At 34.1% G+C, this 22,530-nt stretch overlaps 1 protein-coding gene across 4 annotated transcripts in view; it reads right to left on the reverse strand.

Moving 5' to 3' along the window:
• LOC138691088 (uncharacterized) overlaps window positions 1–22,530 on the reverse strand; it is a 106,764-nt gene that overhangs the window by 40,126 nt on the left and 44,108 nt on the right. For 2 of the 4 annotated variants that reach the window (XM_069812793.1, XM_069812792.1), the window contains 3 exons: window positions 11,823–12,058; window positions 5,799–5,934; window positions 3,851–3,907 (listed from right to left, as the gene is read on the reverse strand). In XM_069812793.1, coding sequence (XP_069668894.1) covers window positions 3,851–3,907; window positions 5,799–5,934; window positions 11,823–12,058 — 429 coding nt within the window. The remainder of the gene's footprint in view (window positions 1–3,850; window positions 3,908–5,798; window positions 5,935–11,822; window positions 12,059–22,530) is intronic. The other 2 variants (XM_069812795.1, XM_069812794.1) reach the window with 1 other exon arrangement.

A 22,530-nucleotide genomic window follows, 5' to 3' on the forward strand; every position in this document is an offset into this window, starting at 1 on the left:
AGAAGTAGTCAGTGGATTGAGGCATGTACGGAAGAGTACGTGAGACGCACATGCGCATAAACTCACCAATGTCTCCTGGATACTGAAGAAAGACATGCTCGACTGTTCACATCAATGAGGTTAAGATGAAAAGTGACAGTGCAGACGAATAATAAAATTAGAGATTTAATTTAATTTTTCGCCAAAAAGAAAGGGAATGGAAATTATTTAGGTATTGAAATAAATAGTTAATTACAATTTCAACATGGAGCTTTGATTAAAAATTTAATAAATAACGTACATAAATTAATAATTAAAAAAATACTTATTTTAGATGAGAATCCCCCCAGTACATGACATTGAATTTCGGAATTCTTGCCTTCCATATTTTTTGTCGTCATTTTTATAGAAAATGATCGAAATTCTATTTTCTGCAATTAGAATTAGCTGCGAAACGATAATAATTATGCATCTCGTTCTTAGCAAAGATGATCACAGTTATAGAATCTCTGGATTTAGTACATAACGATCCGCAAAAGTGTTCCAACAGCGTCCAGTCCAGTTTCAATCCCATAGCAGATGCTCAACTGGCGCATGCGCATAAGATGGTACAGGAACCGTACATGAACTGATCCATGAACCGCTTGTTGGAACGAACCTAAGAGCTGCATACAATAGGACTTTCAGAACCTTTGCCGAATGTGAAAAAAATTCGTTAACTAATTCCGACAGTTTTCTTGACAGCAGTTCGTCAGCAGATCAATCGTTTCCAGCTCTTTGGAGAATACACATACACTTTGATTTCAAAACAGACTATCTTGTTTTTTCCTTATTATCTATGGAGGGGAGGAGGTTACGAAACCAACAATCAAAGACTCTGTTACTGACATGATTTTAGAGAAGAACTGGAAGAATGAACTCAAGTACAGGCAGATGCAAACCATATTATGGCGAGTCTTTAAATAATTGTTGTATACATTTCTTTACATAGTTTTGCTACTTTAATTGTTTTTATTATTATTATTATTATTATTATTATTATTATTATTATTGTTATTTTGTTTTGGGACACCCCTCCCACTGAACTCCAATGTGGTATGGTTTATGACGATACAACAACACATACAAATCATCTATGCCACACCCATGATAGCATTATATACCTTAGATAGATTACATTTAAGATGAATAGTAAGCTTGGACATAACCCCTGCAGTGGCTGAGTGATCAGACCTCCACCCTGTCATGCAGGCTGCCTGGGTTCGAGTCCCAGTTGGTCTAGGATTTTTTGTTCATACCTCCGGCCTGTCATGCAGGCAGCCTAGGTTCGAGTCCCGGTTGGTGTGGAATTTTTCATTGAAAAATCCACAGTAACACTTGTGGCGCTCAAGGTCGCTGTTGGGGGTTTCTTGTTTCCCCATGTTAGGCATCTACATCATTCCGTCAACATTCCATAGCATTCCCCGAATGCTGTACGTCAACTCACGAAGGGGACTGGTCTAGGGACGAGGGAGATTGCCTGCTCGAAACCTGGGTACGCAGTGAACCTTAGTGAAGTCAGCCGGTATGGGTTTGGGAATGCGTCTAGCTTGAGGGTTAGCGCACTAGATCATAACAGGTCACAGTGCTGGGCCATAGTGCCCCCTCCCATAAATTCAATTCCATTCCATTCCAAGCTTCGGCATAATGTTAGCCTGTCAGTTTCTGTACACTGTTATCAGATGACGAGATAATCATTCCACTTCATACAAAAATCTTCACTATACTAAACTACAGAGATGTGCCAGCTGCAGGGTAAATGTTCCATTGCGAGCATCCTGTCAGCAGTGATGGTGCAGCGTAAACATACTCTAACAGACACTGTCCACGAAGTAATAATCTTGGAGAAAAACAGTCAGTAATTTTTACTAAGAGCCCTCTCTCACAGAGGCAGAGTTCTGTTACGGATATAATTCTTCATCCCAGAGTCATTGACTTTATTTTCCATCTGAAAGAAACGCCCATGCTATTGATTTTTATCGTTTGCAGCAAGTTGTGCATTTGCTAACCTCATATTTAATGGTAAACAAGGCAACTTCTCGATCATGTAAACTTTAGAGCTCATCTACATCCACAAAATTTTATCCTAATTGTCTGCAACAATAATTGTCTTTGTTTGTTTGTTTTTTTTTTTTTTTTTTAAATTTCATTACCTTCACTTTTTCGAAAATAACTCAAATCTACACCTATCTACAATGAACAAACACGATTTTTATAAATAAATGATTAAATGGAGATCTTACTCGTGTTAATTGTGTGGCTTACAGCTGTTTCGGTGCGTATTCACACCATCCTCAGAGCCTACTAGATCTTGGCGTCATCTCGCACTTCGCTGCCTGTTGTGTGGGTGTGTTCGATTGTTGAAAATTGTTGAAATGTGGTGTCAAATAGTGTGTGTGTTCTGAAATTGATCTATGTGTTGAGAATTTGATCAGGGTGTGTTTTAGTGTGTCTGTATATTTCATATTGTTCTAGTGTGTTGAGTTTTTGGTTTTTGGGTTGTACAGTATGTGTAGGATTTCCATGTCTGTATTTATGTTATTGTAGGTGTGGTTAGCATTAGTTATGTGTTCGGCATATGTAGATGTATTGTGTCCTCTGGTTATTGCTTTAATGTGTTCTTTGTATCGAGTTTGGAATGATCTGCCTGTCTGTCCAATGTACAAACTGTCGCAACTATTGCATGTGAATTTGTATACACCTGTGTGGTTGTATTTATTTGTTTGTGTTGTTTGTGTGTTGAGATGTTCTTTGTAGTGTGTTTTCTGTTCTGTATGCTATGTTGTATTTCTGTTTTTTGAATGAGGATGCGATCTTGTGTGTGTTTTTGTTTCCGTATGTTAGTGTGATGTATTTCTTGTGTTCTTGTGTTTGTGTTGTGTTTTGTGTGTTTTTGTATTTGCTGAGTTTTTGTTTTGTTTTCCTTATGATGTTGCCTATTATGTACACATTGTTGTCTATTATGTACACATACAACCCAAAAACCAAAAACTCAACACACTAGAACAATATGAAATATACAGAAACACTAAAACACACCCTGAGCAAATTCTCAACACATAGATCAATTTCAGAACATACACACTATTTGACACCACATTTCAACAATTTTCAACAATCGAACGCACCCACACAACAGGCAGCGAAGTTCGAGATAATGCCGAGATCTAGTAGGCTCTGAGGATGGTGTGAAGAAGCACCGAAAGAGCTGTAAGCCGCACATGCTTACACAATTAACATGAGTAAGATCGCCATTTAATCAATTATATATATTCAAGTGTTAAAAGTAGTGTACGAAAGATTCAACACGGACGATTTTTATTATTACAGTAATTAATTTATTATTATTATTATTATTATTATTATTATTATTATTATTATTATTATTAATGCTGGAGAAATGTCACTTTGCCACTGTTCATATTTTAAAATATACGAAAAATACAATGAACAGGATATGTCCAAAAGAACAAAATATACTGTATTAGACGTAAATTGGGGGAAAAGTACTTGTAACAACCAAAATTATTTCAAATTGTTTAATTTTATTAAACACCTCATTAATTTTCGTGCATATAAGAGTAAGACATAAAATCAGACTGTTACAAAAACAATTATATGAATTTCAACGGAATTATCTTGTGAGGCTAACAAGTCAGCTGCTTGTTTAAATGCACTGTTAAAGACACTTTTTGGTGTACACACTACAAAGTAATTGAAATAAGGCATGGAAAGCACTGTGCACGGCACCCCAAACCCGGACATAACAAATGCAATAACATAAAACCAAAAGCAGAAGCATCGATATTTCCATGATGCAGCAACATCTTACCAAATCTCATAGTAGACTTATGGTGAGCGTTGTTTGACTGCTGGTGAGGTGGTGCACCTAAGTTGAAAAAACATTCTGACAAATATATCTCTGCATTTTAATACTAAACATTTTTCTTTAAAATGCCCGAAACTGGAATATTAATATCAATAACTAATTACTAATATTAATTAATTATATTAGTATGTAAATGATTCACTTAATTTCTATAACAGTATTTGTGTTAAACTAATCTCTTGAAATATTTCGTATTTACTAAAATACAAAAATTAAATATTCATATATTTTCCTCGCAAACGTTTCTTCTTTAAAACTATGTGTTATATATCTTCATGATTATTCTACTTGGCTCAGTTTTCCTTTTTAAAAGAAAAACATGATGACGATGACGATGATGGTGTTGGTGCAAGTGGTGGTGGTCCTGATAATGATAACAATAATGATGGTGATGACGATGAAAAATTGGTGGAATAATACAGACAGAAACTGTACCTACACCATCTTTGTTAATCACAAATTCCATTTAATTCACTAGAATCTGAACCCCAGTCTCCAGAATGTAAAATTGATTTAGCCTATCTGTACACTGATGATTAGTTTCTTGATTTGTTCGTTTCTAATGCCAGACATCTGAGTATTATCTATACCCATTTAAAATTACCAACTTAATACTAATACTCGATTACTAACAAGTCAAGGGCTGCCGAACATTGAAATCTTTCAAATCCAAGTTAGAAAATTATCTTATGACGAGTTGCCAAACTAACTTACTATTATGACAAGTGTTGTATTGCACGTTTCCATGTGTTCACATTTTTTTTATGTTCTAGTGATATTTAACTTATTTTATATTTTTGTTTTCATATTTTCCGATAATGGTATATCTATAATGTGATAAGTTGAGCTATATATAATCATAATTTTCCTTACTGTATCTATTTAAAAATATTGTATTCATTGTATGCTTTGTACTGCACTATTTTATTACTATTATTATTATTATTATTATTATTATTATTATTATTATTATTACTACCACTACTACTATTCTTATTTTTTATCATTATTATTATTATTATTATTATTATTATTATCAATAATTGTCTTTTTTTTATACTTTGCATGTCTCATTTATTTTGACCTGCTGTTCACATTTTATTATGCTTTTTCCTTTCTTTCTGTATGTTATATATTATGTCTGATTTCTACTTACTTGTTGTTTACATTTTATTATTATTATCATATTCAGTTTTGTGTGTAAAATTGTAGTGTACTTTGTAAATTTGTAGTGTTTTTTGTAATGCAGTTTTACTCCTGGTTGAGTGTTAGAGAAGGCCGTATGGCCTTAACTCTGCCAGGTTAAATAAATCATTATTATTATTATTATTATTATTATTAGTGTAGGCCATCTTTCAAGTTTCTCATCAAATGGTCTGACTATATTATGCAAATATGAATTTTTAAATAAATACCTCCTACTATGAATATTGATCTCCTCTGGTAACTCTTTTGTTATCTGTTTATAGATTTCATTTGATATGTTCTGTTATTATGGTCAATTGTGCAAATCAAGTGGGTGCTGTGTTGAATAAATACAAATAAATTAATACTGGACTCCAGAAACTCTAATTTCTAATTAAATAGTGAATTACTTTCGATTATAATACTGTATATCACACATGTAACAAAGTGAAATGTCAAATTAAATGAACTTCGACTAATACTTAAGACTGCAGTGAAAAGTCACATAACAAGGAAATGTATATTAACATCATCTGATTCTAACTCCTTCCAGCATTATTAAATAAAAATAAATAAATAGTACACTTAAACATTTTATTCACTATCATTTACTGAAATATTTCTTTCAACATTTCTACATTGAAACAAAGTTATCTTCTATTGCTTAGTGTTTGCAGGCAACAGAATGAAAAAACTAAAAACTTACCGACAGTTGTGTATCGAACAAATGTCTCCTTGTTTTCAAGCATGGCATCTACTGCTAACTTCTCACAATATTGTGCTGTTATCACAGCGATTGTAGGCTGTTTTGAGCTTGCCATTGTTGGCATCTGGCGCACCACCTGACAAAACATAAAAGTATAATAAAATTGAACTCAACTTTCCAAGAGTGTGAACCATTACAGAAGTAACATACTGGTTAGGTATTTTTGGTGATGTTACTTATGTCCCGCCCACTATAGGTTTATCTAAATTTAAAAAAATATGTAGTCTACTAGTCGTTAAAACTTAACTGAAGAATATTGCTGGAGAACCTTTTAAGTGTAGTGTAAATATTCGTAATTTAAATATGTATTGTATTGATTAAGGCTGGTTGAGTGGAAGTGAAGGCCTTATGGCCTTAACTCTGCCAGCGAAAATAAAACATTATTATTATTATTATTATTATTATTATTATTATTATTATTATTATTATAGGAGACACAGACCAGTTTTACACTAATCCTAAACATATTTAGTATAACTTGTTGCTTGTGGACCATCCCAAACCCCGACCTACACCCCTAAGAGCGCCAGTCCTTATATACCCGTCAGTCAAGGCCTTCTAACAAATAAAAGCAATTGACAATAGATATCTCAGTCATGACAACCTCATAAAATATCCTATAAATTGAATAATCGATCTTGCTACGACAACATAATTATATTATATTATTACCCATTTCAGCGAGTACTGACGACCACTGAAAAATACGACAATTTGGTCCAGGGAGCATTCTCTTTAGGCACAAGGATGATTTACGTAACATGTTTCTAAATTAGTCTTTTAAATACCGGTACATTCTTTAATATAATTTGGTCCAGGAAACATTCTCTTTTGGCACAAGGATGATTTATGTAACATGTTTCTAAATTATTAGTCTTTTAAATACCAGTACATTCTTTAATAAATCACTGAAAAACAAATGTGAATATAGGGATGTGGAGTGAGTACGAAATTATTATTTTTTGGCGCATCATTTTTACGTAAATAACGACACATAAAAACTAACATGCCACATAACATTATTTTAAGAAATACAGGAAACAAGCACGAATATTATTCACCATTCTTAATGATCTTGGGATAGAAAAAAAAAGTATGGAATAGAAATTACATACGTGTAATAAACAATAAGCAAACCATCTTCGATTAATCATTTCAAAACAACGTGAATATAGCGTGGATTGTGTAGGAAAATAATTTCTTATATGTTGCTCCCAATGTGCATCATTATTAACTTATGAAAACAAATGAAAATTAACATGGCATATAAAACTATGTGAAGAAAGATAGGAGATATTAAGTTATATTCAGCGTTCTTAATGATCTTTGGATGGAAAATAACAATGAAATATGTATAAAATAGAAATTACATACAGGTGAGCATATAAAAATAAACAGTAAGTAGAATCATATCTGATTAATAAGCTTAAATTACTCCAGGTTTAGTGTAAGAGTGGTCTATATCTGACGATGTCTCCCAGCAAATTACTTAATTCATAAAAACAAAAAAATCGTGTTAGAAGATTGAATTTGTGTATTTTCTCTGAAACTTTCCAAATATCTGTAGGCAGTCTTTTACATTAGATTGCCGAAAATTGGTTTATAGCGCAGCATTGGCAGTGATAAAAGAGTGAAATATTCGTTCAGTGGGTGGTGGATACTCTACATTGACCTTACGGTTTAACTTCAGATGTCTCTGGCCAACTATCATTCTTCAATCTCTATAGTTTAAATTTATATTAAAAGACTGAACAAAATGCACTGGCTAACATCACCACAAAACAACACAATAACTGGTTTAATATTATAGTTTTGTGCATACTACCACTACTGCCGCCATCATCAGTACTACTCTCATTCTTACACGTATTCACTATACAGTTAAAGACTCAGACAATGATACATTGTCATTATACAGAAATTTTCTAAAAATGTGGAGATTCTTCAGTCATCATTTAACGACTACTATAGGCATCCAACAAACACAACTCAGTGCGCAGAAACCAGCGGGGTGATTGTCTCGCGCAGACGACGTATGCTCCCTTTCCCAACATGCTCCCCGTCTCCAATCACACCACCGACACTATATGCATGCGCACATATTATCTTCAGAACTGAACACGTGTTATTGCTACAGAGTCAGGGAGTTGCATAGCGTTTTAGCAATCAATCTTCTTAATGTATCCAGCTGTTTGCTGACAACATAAAATCCACTATAGTCCACTGTAGTCTATTCAGTTGTTGTTTTTTACCAGAAATGAGGGGTATTTTGATCGGTGTTCATTATAGATGCCTGTTGCTAGTAGCCAGAGTTGGGGTGTAGTCAATATATACTGCAGGGCTGTGTCTTCTGCAACTGGTACTGATGATTTTAATTTACTTCTTTTGTGGTTTATGGATGGACAGTATAGAAGAATGTGTTCCAGATCTTCATCATGATTATTACACCACAGACAAGTAGGATTATCAGAAATGTGGAATCGGTGTACGTACAATTGAGTGACAATGTGACCTGTTCTGGCTCTTGTTAAAAATGTTTGAACATGTCTGGGCAAGTTTTTGTACATTTCCAGGTCATTTGGTTTCTTTCGTACAGACTGTAAAATTTTTCCTTTGTCAGAAGAGAGCCAATTGTTGATCCATAGGTTTATAAAATGAGACTTTACTGAAGCAAAAGCATTGGATAGAGATATCACTTGAAGAAGTCTTGGTTGCAAATATGTTGCCTATTTTGCAATATTATCGACTTTCTCGTTTCCAGGTATACCACAATGACTAGGTATCCATTGAAATGTTAACATAGCGTTTTATATTAAATATTAATTTAATTTAATTTAAATATTTACAATTTAAATATGAAGACAGTTTCAGTGAAGATAGATACCGATTGTGACTTAGAAAGAGACGATTTTGACATCTTGTAATGTTATATTCACTTAATTGGTTATCGTTACAGCTGCCCTTTGAGTGCACATGTTCGCAACCATAGCCGTTATAGCTATACCAGTAGCCACTTATTAAAGAACCCGCTTACTGCAGGGGGGTAAGAGGGGTATGGCATGCACGGCGCAAGGAGTCTGAGCTGTTCTGTTTGCAGGATACCTATAGCTCATTGGGTATTGATGGTATTAGTGACAGCAAGATGATATTTGGAGAAATGAAGCTGAGGATTCGTCATGTGTTCACCAGCACCTACATTCAACTTACACTTGGGTAAAATTTCGTAAAAAATCCAACCAAGTAATCAGCCCAAGCGGGAAACGAACCCATGCCCAAGTTCAACTCTAGATCAGCAGGCAAATATGCCTACTGCATAAGTTATGTTGATGGCATGAAAATGTAGTGAAATATCAAACAGTCCAGATCTTCGAATAAATACACTCAACTGTTTTAATCCAGTAGTTAATATCAAAATGATAGAGACAGAAATGTTCATCACTCAAATTACTGATGAATGTGTACTCTGTTATGAGTCATTTTCGACATTGGCTTGCGAAGGTTGGAAAATAGGAAAGATTGGAGAATGCTGGGTTTGCAGTGAAAAACTTGCCTCGGGCAGAAAACTATGAATGAATGATCATGAACAAAAGGAATTAAACAAACAATGAAATAAATAAGTAAATAAATAAGTAATATCTCTGTGCATATCACATGCAATAATACTGGTTCAGATAATTTATAAATCTCTTTTCAAACTACAGATATACGGTACATAAATGTTTAGTTGATGATAACGTGATAATGAAGGAGGGAGAAACTGATTTTCATCCAGTTAATAATAATAATAATAATAATAATAATAATAATAATAATAATAATAATAATAATAGTTTTATTTTTCCTGGCAGAGTTAAGGCCATCAGGCCTTCTCTTCCACTCAACCAGGAGCAAATCACACACAGAAAAATACATACCGGTATACAAATATTAACTTAAAAATAATAATAAACATAATTAAGTAAAAAAGAGAGATTGAATACATATACACAATCAGTATTAACTTTAAAATAACAATAATAAAAAAATATATATAATAAAAAAAGAGGCTGAATACATAATCACAAACAGGAAAATACATTCTAGTACATAGTATTAACTTAAAAAAAAAAAAGAATTAATACATATGAATATAATCTCACAACTAAAGGAATAGTACAATTAGTATGATCAGCACAGCATGGGTTACATTGAGACATGACAATTACCTAGATATTAGTGTTAATGGAAAAATAAAGTAATGACTGTGTAAAATAATAATAATAATAATAATAATAATAATAATAATAATAATAATAATAATAATAATAATAATAATAATAATACTTACTTACTTACTGGATTTCAAGGAACCCGGAGGTTCATTGCCGCCCTCACATAAGCCTGCCATTGGTCCCTATCCTGAGCAAAATTAATCCATTCTCTAACATCATATCCCACCTCCCTCAAATCCATTTTAATATTATCTTCCCATCTACGTCTCGGCCTCCCTAAAGGTATTTTTCCCTCCGGCCTCCCAACTAACACTCTATATGCATTTCTGGATTCGCCCATACGTGCTACATGCCCTGCCCATCTCAAACGTCTGGATTTAATGTTCCTAATTATGTCAGCTGAAGAATACAATGCGTGCAGTTCTGTGTTGTGTAACTTTCTCCATTCTCCTGTAACTTCATCCCTCTTAGCCCCAAATATTTTCCTAACCACCTTATTCTCAAACACCCTTAATCTCTGTTCCTCTCTCAAAGTGAGAGTCCATGTTAATAATAATAATAATAATAATAATAATAATAATAATAATAATAATAATAATAATAATAATAGTGTGACGGCCACGTGAGATTCGATCTCACGACCGACGGAGGAAGGGCTAAGTCGGCTGTGTTTCGCGCATCTGCTTCCTGGGGCATGTGCTATGGAGGAGAGAAGAGAAGGGAGAAAGCGACCGCGGCATAGAGGAGATAAATCCAGATTATTCGAGAGTGGAATCTTCCAGAAATCTCTCGCAACTATGGTGTGGTTATAAATTACGACACGCGTGTGAACTTGAGCAGTTTTAGCAGCAGTTAGGAGTAGTGTTGTTATAGTCAGTGGACAGCAAGCCAGCCAGTCTTGTGTAGCAGTGAAGCCAGCTTTGAGACCGAAGTTCGACTTGAGTTGTGTCCATAACTGTGGAGCTGGAAGTCCTGAGTTTGAGCGCAGTGGACCGCAGTGGGGGACGTGAGTTCGAAGTTCAGCGGATTGTCTCTGAAGGTCTGGGGTTCGAAATACTGTGAACTCGAGTGACTGAGCTAGAAGAGCTTACTAGCCAAGGCAAACGAACTGAGAACTGACAGTTCTGATTTGTAAATAGCGCTTTGTGAACATTAGTTAAAATTAACAGTTCATTGTTGTTCTCAATAATCCAAGTAAATTGTCATTGTCGTCTGTGGAGTGCAATAACGAATACTGTGTTGAGTGCAAATCCTATTGTTGACGAGAGCATTTAAGGTGAATTGTAGAAAGGAATTATTGTTGTGAGAATAAAACTACATTGTTGTTTAGTATAAAAATTACAATAGTAATAATAGTAGTAATAGTAGTAATAATAATAATAATAATAATAATAATAATAATAATAGTTGTAATAATAATAATAATAATAATAATAATAATAATAATAATAATAATAATAATAATAATAAATAAAAATTATACCTAAAAAACTAATTCTTTGCATTTAAAATATTTCTAAACAACCTAATTTTAAACAACTGAGGACTAAGACTACCCCTGATTTCCAGTGGCAGCGAATTCCATGAGCGGGCCATGGCTATTGAGAAAGAACTTGAGTACAGAGATGTCTGATGACGTGGTATTGATAGCACCAGATTGTGCTGTGAACGTATATTATGATTATGATGTAAAGCTAGGAGAGTAAACCGAGAGGCAAGGTAGTTGGATGTGGAATCACAGAACAGTGCATACCTGAATATGAGTATCAGCCTGGACTGCGCGTGTGAAAGCTCCATGGTCCAATGCCTGAACAAGTCCTTTCTCTTGTAGATTAGCCAATGTTTCACTAACTTCATTTGCATTCCAACCATGTTGAGTTGCAAGTTCATCAACAGTAACTGGATTTGGATAGGCTGATTCAATCATTTCCAGTAATTTTGCTTCAGTAAGTTCTACTGATAGGCCCAAAGAATTTTCATCCGTTGACACTATTATTAAACAAAGACAAACAGTAATATTCATTTTCAGATTTACATATACAGAATGTAGCAATAGCTAAATTAAAATGTCACATTATTCCTACATAAATGATTCCAAAAAAATCATTTCATTAATATGCAAAAGATTACAAAAAAATATTTCACTGTTACCTATGTCTAAGAAAACCTATACATATATTCATGCACATGCGCTAACTAGTGCACTCTCATATCACAACATGAGAAGATGGCCAGCAATGTTAGGCTATTTCCCAAAAAGAGGGTAGTTTATGTGTGTGTGTGTGATAATTTTTTCACATGTGAATTAATTTTTCTCAAACAAGACACTGTCAGTCATAATTTAATACCTCAGTGTTAACGTCTTAAATGAAAACAACTGGTCCCAGGAGAAATTATCAAACTTGGTTGCAAACCGTACTTATTATTAGTTATGCCATACTGCAGCAATTATATATATGAAAACTAAACTTCCTTCTATCAATCAGTTGTCAGAAAACCATAAGTGTCGTCTTTTTTAAGTATGATTCCTCAACAGCACGATTTATTAACAAAGTACTGAACTCTCTGTTACTTACAGCTCTTTCTATTACATTAATACACGAGTACGTATGATTTATAATTAGTTTACAGTTCATTAATGAATGATTAAATATTTAATTATGTAAAAGTGCCGTATGTTCCATTACAACGTTCAAGGCTAGTTCACAATAAACCTGGAACGAGAACCAGAATGAAAATGAGAAGCAGAGGACGTGAATATGAAAATTTTTGATTCACAATAAACCGAGAATGTAGACGACTATGCATATTGATATGTATGTCAATAACGATATGTAAAGTCGATATTATGCATTCTGATGTTATTTGTGTATAACTGACCAATGATGTTCTCTCATGAGTACAAGGCAGCCAACATAAACACAGGTTAACCAACTTCGAAATTTCAACTGAAACATTTCATTAGGTATGGTACTATAAATATGTCCATGCATCTTTATTATCACAACCTATTTTAAGTCTACCATAACGTAAAATAATTAGAGAAGAAACATTTGTAATAGAACAAAAATGAACACAACAGTAGTTACTGAATTGAAGCATGAATATGTAGTGTGTAATACAACCAATACAGTAATAAAATATGATTCACTTACGATCAGTGTTCAAAGATGCAGCTATTGAAAGCCACGTATTCTCCTTCATTTTCTCATCTTTATACGAGGCACGCCACTTATTGTAAACGTGAGGATTTTCCTCAACACTCAATATTAGAATCTAATCAAATAAAACTTGCTCCATGATGCACAGCACAGAACAAAATAATGCATAGGTTATGTCATGGTCTTCTTGCTACAAAATATATGACTACAAAATAGCTTTTAGATGGCAATAGAATGAATCTAGTGGGCTGTGATTGGAAACGTGAACGCCAAAGTTGAAACTTGGCCAACTCTCCGTTCCCGATCCTGGGCTCCGGCAAGCTTTTTGTTAATTGTGAATGGTTACATTTAAATGTACACATTTTAACAATTTTACAGTTTTCGTTTTCATTCCAATTCTCGTTTCCGGTTTATTGTGAACCAGCCTTAAGTTACATGTATCAAACAGTTCAAAGAACTAAAGCTAATGACCTTATTCAGATAGTTGTTGTTTCCTGTAGTAAGAATATGCGTTTCATGTAACTATTGGAGCTGAATATTTACAAAGAGAAATATATTATGTACGAAAATTAAGAGTCGCTTTTGTGGTTCAAAAGCTAGTACACTGGTCTTCCATCTAGTTGGCCCGAGTTCAATCTCTGGCCAGGTCATGGAGGAATTTGTGGTGAACAAAGAAGATGTTTTAGAGGGACTTCCTTGGAAGATGATTTAGAGAGACTTCCTTGGAAGATGTTTTAGAGGGACTTCCTTGGAAGATGTTTTAGAGGGACTTCCTTGGAAGATGTTTTAGAGGGACTTCTTTGGAAGATGTTTTAGAGCAACTTCCTTGGAAGATGTTTTAGAGGGACTTCATTAGAAGATGTTTTAGAGGGACTTCTTTGGAAGATGTTTTAGAGCAACTTCCTTGGAAGATGTTTTAGAGGGACTTCCTTAGAAGATGTTTTATTCCTTCTATTATTCCATTAACACTCTCCATCTTCCCCTCATTTCATCTATCATCTGCAATAGCTAAAAATAAGCTAGGGTGAAGTTTTGGGGATCGTACAGGTTTACAATGCTGACATAAGACTCCAGGTCCTTTGGTTTATCAGGTTACTCGCTGAGGATGGAACCTGGCAGTCAGAACTAAGGCAAGATGGCCCACCTGTTAGCATTTTATTCACGAATGCCACTCAGGTCATGTCAGATTTGGATAACACCACATATACAGGGCGTACAAGGGGAAAAAGCAACTCAAAGTGCAAGGATCCATTCCATGTCTGCCCTCAAAAAGTCAAACAAATGACAGCTAAAGAAACAAGGTTTGATTGCTTGATTTGATAAATATTTGTATTTACATTAAGACATTTGGATGATCAATAGCATAATTATAGCAATAATTACACAAAAAAATCTCTACTGAGACTCTAAAAGATGGCACTATGAGTGAGACAATGCCAGAGTCCATGGATACCCAGAGAAGTGTAATCAGCTAGTTGGCCACCATTGTTATCCATTTAAAATAAAACATAATTTAGGCCAGTGTCCGTGGCCCTTAAAATTAAAAATATTTGACTCTGATTTAGGCTACATTCATTCTCTAGCATCCTCTGATTGAGGTTCTGGTTGATACGTACTATACATCTATTATCGGGCAGTACATCTCACTTGACGATATGTGTCAGAGGAAGAACAATTGTTTGTATGCATTTGAAGTCTCATTTGTGTAATATGCAGCTAGTCAGCGATGAATGCAATGGAGGGGAAAGGAACTGGCTATCCTACCACATTATCTCCTGGTCTAGTTGCCTCATAAGTGGTACATTTTTGGTATCTGTCTTCGAACAGTTGACTAAACAAAAATAAAAACAAACATTCCCTATACAACTGTATACGGAAAATAGCACGTGCTGGAATAACAATAGCTGATTTGTCAGCATTTCCGGTACAAAGGATTGTATTACTTTGGATATTCACGGACTCTGGACAATCTTGCTTTAACAGAAAATATTTAAATCATTTATTATAACTTCATTAAAATTGAAATATTCTTCATGCAATTTGAGGAATTTTATGTATGGTAAAGAATTAACAGATTAAACTGCAAAATAATCATTAATATTATATATCTTTTCAATGTATTTTTTTAGTTGGTTATTTAACGACACTGTATCAACTACGAGGTTATTTAGCGTCAATGAGATTGGTGATAGCGAGATGGTATTTGGCGAGATGAGGCCGAGGATTCGCCATAGATTACCTGGCATTCACCTTACAGTTGTGGAAAACCTCGCAAAAAATCCAACCAGGTAATCAGCCCAAGTGGGGATCGAACCCGGGCCCGAACGCAACTTGAGACTGGCAGGCAAGCGCCTTAACCGACTGAGCCACGCCGGTGGCTCTTTTCAATGTTAATTTAGTAACAATATAGTACAGGGACATCATTTTATTTTTACTAACATTTATAATATTAACCTGGCTATACCTTTGGATTAACGATTGAGAACCGAAAACACATTTGCTACTCCTTTCCATGACTGGAGTTCGATGATACTGGCGTAAAATACAAACAAATCACTTTACTAAGTATAGGAGGGAAGAAAAGTAGTTCATCCATTTATGTAAACTAGGAAATATCGCGATTTTGAGTTTGATAATTTTCATTAGGTTTTGTTTAATCAAAATACAGTACAGTATTAACAATGAGCGTTTTTACTCACGAACTGAGCTATCCAGTCGGACGTATTCATTATGCTGTGTATATTATACCGTCTACATCACATTAGCGTACACTATAGAGAATGAAATTAAATTGAAAAATAATCATAATATGGATATTTAAACACATTTTTGAAAATGGTGGCCGTTCATTTCGATACAGGCTTCAGTTCTTTTGTGCATATTATCGCACTATAGACTATTGTACCTAATTCCAATTACCAGTTTCGTCCTTCGTACTAGTAGCTCATGTTGAAATAAAAGAGTATCTTACATACTGTAAATTCAATCTTCACTTCTGCCCAATCCGAAAAGACAAAATTACTCAGACATGCTATCTACTGTCCATCCAAGTGGTTTTGTCGCAGGGTCATAGAAAGGGGGGAAGTCACGTGACAGTTAATTACTTAACGGGGCCCTTTTATTTAAGTTATTTTAAACAGTTGTATAATATTATGTAGACGTCCAATTCATAACAGAAATTAATGTTTTCAGAAAAGAGCTAAGACAGCCCAGCCACTAGCCTTTACAGAGGGGCGAGTAGAAGTGGGGGAGGAAACCTGGATGCGACGTAGACAAACAGACAGCAGTACCTATGCCAAAATATGATTCTATATTGAAAGCTCTTTCGTCACTGGAAAACGCGAACATATTTCTGGAACGTACTATACTAACTCAGTATACGCAGCCTTGGTTTTGTGTGGAGGACGATTAGAAGTTTACTAGCAGAGGGGGTGGGAGTAAAGTACATTAAAAAACTCAAGTACAATAAAAATTGAAGTAAAAATAAAATGATGTTCCTGTATAATACATAAAATGTCCCTTGAATAGAGATGAATGCTTCATTCTACTCTCCATCTTACCAAGTTCAGTAACAAATTTATTAATTAAAGTAGCCCGTGTAATGAAGAAATCTGTGGTGAACAAATCACGCACATACGTACACATGTACGCACACACATTATATATAACAATATGTAAATAAATAAATTAAACTTATATACAATGAGGTGATATTTGACTCGTGAATCCTACATTCTTACACAGTGCCATAAAATCACAATGTGCATTTGTTACCTCCTTTTAAGAGTTTTTAAATTAGTGAAAAGCAAATGCATATCAATTTTATAAGAAGATTAAAGTCTATAGATAGATACTTGTGGTATACATGAAGAGAAAATTGAAAATGAAATATAAGCCACTTCATTATTGTTTGAGATTATATTTTAAACAACACCTCTCTGTTCTGTAAGAGAATGGAAACAAAAATGAGCGTCACAAGGATGACAAACTTTTCATTATAAGTTCCAAGCAGTTCGCAACAATTCTGTTCTTTTATTGTGCTGCAAATGATATTGATATTATTGTTTGTGATTTCTTGCCCCAAGCTATCATATAAAATATATGTAACAAACTCATTTATAATGCATCGAAATTAAAATAATTTAATTTCGTTTTCTGGTTGCTCAAAAAGATGGGCTCGTTTTCATTGTTCTGGTACAATTTCCTTTTCCCAAATAGCAAGAACAAGCTTATAAATTTCACTAAATAATGCATTTCCATCCTCTTGTATTAATTCTGCTGAAGACATACTTTTTCAGCTTTTCTATCGCAATTTTGACTTCAGAAAGTGTGGGTTCAGGTATAAATGGCTCAGCAGTTTATATTTGAAAATCATCCCAATCATTTCTATTTGGCGTATTTATATTTAGTAGTTGCTCAAAACAGTTTTTCCATCTGTTCAGGATGGAACAAGAGTCTGCAAGCAAGTCACAATTCTCATCCTTGATCACATTTACCCTTACCAGATATCCTTTCTTAAATTCTTTTATGTCCTTATAAATATGTTTTTATTCTTACTATTTGCTTCTACCTCATTGTTTTTTCTCCAAGCAACCTCAACCTCTCTTTTTGTTCCTAAGTATGCAACTAGCTTCCTTTCATTTAAATAATTATCTCTATTCGCCTGGATTGGATCCTGTAAGAATTTTAATTTTGCCTATTTCCTTCTTTCTATGACAATGGAACAATCTTCATCAAACCACGGTTTCTTTTTCTTATTTTCATAATAACCTATACGCTGCTCAGCTGCAATTTTGATATTACCTCTGATATTTTCCCACATGTTATTAATAACTAACTCACCCTCAACTTCGTCAGAACTTTACAAAATGGCAAACATATTTGAAATTTCGACCTGATAATATTGCTTAGCTTCCTCGTCTTTTAATTTCGGAATATTGAATCTCCTAATATTAACTTATTGCTCTACTCGCTGGGCTATTCATGGGTAATAAGAATAAAGCTTAAGTACTTTCTCAAGGTTTATACTTTTGAGTATGAGCACTTCCTGTGATTATATACTCGTAACCACTACTGTCTTCGCGCTACGAGTTGGCGCGGGGAGTAGATAGGCGGGACAGGGGAACTTCACGCTACACTCTGACCTGAAAATTTCGTCCACTTGCTTGGCTACAAGGGAACGGAGTCAGACATAAAAGATTCCGCATCTTCGGTGCTGTCGCTATGACTATCATTATCACATTTTTCAAAATTTCTGGAGTATGATCTGTCCATGATAATCGTCTGTTTATGTTCCAGCCGTGTATATTAATTCGAATCTCTCAACAAAGCCATTAGCCCCACCGCCCCCGTCCTGATGGACAACAATGAGTGTTCTGGACACATTTACGGTAGTCAAAACTCCCTAACATTTTTATCGTGCCAGAACTTGGGAAACGTTAAATTGGTAGGCCTATCTATCCGCATTTCGTCCAGATACAAAATCGGTTTTTCCACTTTCCTAAGCTTTCTTATTTGCTGTAGATATCTTCACGTATTCTAATTTACAGTGTTTTCCTCAATTTTTTTTGCTGCACACTTCTTCCACCTGAAATCCTTTTTCTTCAGTATTCGTCTTAATGTTGTCTTTCATTTCAAATCAATTTTCTCTTGTAAAAGGGTAGACGTTTGTTGCAGCTTGGTACTATTTTTTTGCTTGTTATTTAACGACATTGTAATAACTACTAGCTTCTTCAGTGTCGATTGAATTGATGATGGCGAGATAGTATTTGACGAAATAAAACCAAGGATTCGCCATAGATTACCTGACATTCGCCTACCGCTTGGGAATACCTCGGAAAAAACCCAACCAGGTAGTCAGCGCAAATGGGAATCGAACTCACTCCCGAGCACAACTGCAGATCAGCAGGCAAACACGCTACCTCCTCAGCTACGATGGTGGCCCTCTTTCTTTTTCAAATAAAAATTCTCAATTATATCTTTTTTTTCAATCTCCAGTCGAAGTCATCTACATTTGCATTTCGGTAGTCTGGACGTTTACATTTTTTTTTCTCCCTCAGGTGTCGACAACGCACTTTCTTCTGTGCAGTCTTTCATTTCATTCCTTATACACTGTATTGTTCTTGTGGATAGATTAGAGTACTTTTCTACCTTTGCTGTAGGTTTCGTAAGAGGAATGCAAAGGCACTGTTGTTCTTTTTCTTCATCACAGAATTATTTTGCACTTCTAATAATATTCCTTTCTTCGCTATAGATTGTCAATCCTTGTTTCCTCTTTGTCGACATATTTACAATAAACAAAAAACTGCTATAAACCTAAATAACAGTATACAATAACATAAATTCTATTAACTATATTATTATCAACACTATTAACACGAAAAGCAAAGGATAACTAAATCAATACAAGAATTGTGGTATACTGAAAACAATTGTCTTGTTGAAACTAATAAAACACTACAAATATTCATAGACACGTGCAGTAGATGTTTGTGAAACAGGGATATTGCAGTGAACAGCGCGGTGCGCATGCGCAACTGTTTCCCCTCCGCCCCGTCTAAGTACTTCAGCCGCCTTCTCCTGGTGTGACAACAGTAGAACATACTCATATTCGTAAGAATAAAGAGATTCTACCTAACACGAATATATACTCATCTGTACAGCCTTCTTGATCGTTTAAAAGTTAGTATGTACTCGTGTTACCTATCCTCTTTGACCACATTGCACCGTGATGCTCAGTTTTTTTATAGACTTTTACATGCTATCCGCATGCTGTAGTGGTTTGTGTTTTGGTTTTTATAAATAAATAAGTAAATAAATAAATAAACAAACAAATAAGTAAATAAATAAACTAATTAATTAATTAAATAAACAAATAAATAAATAAATGAATAAATAAATAAACATGAAAGAGAGAGAGAATAAGATAAGTGACGTTAATAAACATGAAACAAGAAAATAGTACTGGGAAATCGTCATTATGGGATGTTGGATAGAGATTACAATCCATTTCTAGAATTCCAGTTATGCTAATTCTATTTTTTAATATATATTATATTATATATAATTTAAAGTTACAAGTAATTGCATTTTGCAATTCAAATTTTACAAAATAAACTGTAATTGTTAATTATATTTAACAATACAATCTAACCTTATAATTTGATAACCATTCATATTTTTATAGGTTATGTTTTTTTTTATGAATAGGTAACAAATACGTGTTTAACCTTTTTCACATTCACTTTTGTGAAGCGTTAAAGGCTTCTGAAGTTCACGTCTTTTTCTATATTTTTCTGTGAGGTACTACATCGTTTATAAATTCTGCCATTTTTTTTATTTAACTTTAAACTGAACACAAATCAACAAATATTCAGAATTGAGCCTGCTACAAACCATACTCAGAATAACATGAGAACGAACTTATAAATATGAGAATATACTAGCTTTTATTCTTATCAAGCATGAGTATATATGCCAGGTTAAATAAATCATTATTATTATTATTATTATTATTATTATTATTATTATTATTATTATTATTATTATATTCTGTACAAGATGGACACTTGAGTATATTCTACTATGCTTCCATGTTATGAGTATGTAATCAAAAATTAGTAGGTACTCAAATGTTTTTATTCTTACTAACAAGAGTATATACTAAAAAAATTCCAGTATATACTATACACTCATGTTTATTCTTACCACGGATAGTTTTTTTCTTAATCTCCAATTACCGGTACCAAATAATGGTTAGAAACACAGGATTGAAGAACTGAATGTCTACTATACTAATATGTCTTTGTTTATCTATCAAGATGTGATCTATTTGGTTGTGTATGAATAGATAGTTATGGGCCGTCAATTGTTAAATGTTTGGATCACCGATTTAAATATTAAAATAGGGCGACCTTTCCATAATGAATTGTATACGTAAGTCCATTTTATCATAATGTTTGCAATTATGTTAATAATTTTATAGCATTTCAAGTGTAGAGAAGAATGGCCTGACATGTTCAAGGGTACACACTATGAGCAACATCAACTCCTGATCGAATTCTGCTTGTATTAATTACTTGTGAATTAATAAGACATTTAGAATGCCATATTCTTGCTGTCTTTTAAGTTTGTAAAATAAAAATAAAACAGATGTAAACATTTTATTTGCAGAACTTAAAATCTTTGAATGTAATTCTGGTTGAAGGAAACTATTACAAATATAGATATCAAGATATTACCATCTTATAGCAAGCTCTTCAAAGCTTTTACTTTGCGAATAGATCCTCATCAAGTTACATAATGCAGAAGTATTAGCCATATTTACAGAGAGAATCAAACCTAAGTTACTGGCATTCTTACTACACCATGAAATTGCCATGTGGCAGAAAATGAGTTGGGTTTGCTTCATCACTTATTAGCTGTTGCACGATACAGGCAACACAATTCTACTGGCACTTTATCCTGTTAACCTCAGGTAGCTGCCTCAACTGTATTGAGAAATGTGTATTTTTAATCACGGCTAGATGCACAATACTACAACGCATTTTCCTCACAGGCATAACTTCAAGTGTTCGTTTTTTTTTAGAGTATGTTTCAGACAAAGTTTCTTCTTCTCAAGGGCAGAACCTGTTTCTCGACAATTATTAAATCATTTAAACACAGCACTGTTTCGATGATTATGTAGCCTCAAAAACACCAAAATTTGCATAAACACAAATTGTATGACTTCTTCAGTAGATATGTTTCAACTAGAAAAATGAGTTACTGTATTGTGTATCTAAAGGTACGGTCACACGTCGCTACTTTTGCAGCGATGCAGTACAAAAAACTGCGCAACTCTCGTACTGTGACGTATGAACAATGGTGCAACCTGGAAAGTAGCGGCTGCCGAACCTGCTGCTCGCTACTTTTTCATGCTGCGCGCAGCTTAAAAGTAGCGACGTGTGAACAGGGTTCTCAGGGTTGCAGCTGCAGTATTTTTGATATCGATTTTGTTGAAACTTCTGCTGCGGTTGCGACCAGTGTTGCCACTCAAATGTGCCAATGATACTTTTATTGTTTGGATGTATTTTAATGTTAGATGTGATGAAAATAAATTATTTGTAACAGTTATTAAATGCACAACACAGTCTGAGCATATTTGCTGACGATATAATTAATTTTTTTAATTTTCTGTAGCGTAGTTTCAAACAGGAGGGTTGCCAACATTGATTACGTGAATATGCTGTTGGTTATCATTTAAGTATATAGGCGTTTTTAAAAGCTTTATAGTAAAAATAATGCCAATTTCTGAATACT

This window comes from Periplaneta americana, chromosome 16, assembly GCF_040183065.1.
Source record: "Periplaneta americana isolate PAMFEO1 chromosome 16, P.americana_PAMFEO1_priV1, whole genome shotgun sequence".
In the NCBI taxonomy this organism is placed as follows: Eukaryota; Metazoa; Arthropoda; class Insecta; order Blattodea; family Blattidae; genus Periplaneta; species Periplaneta americana.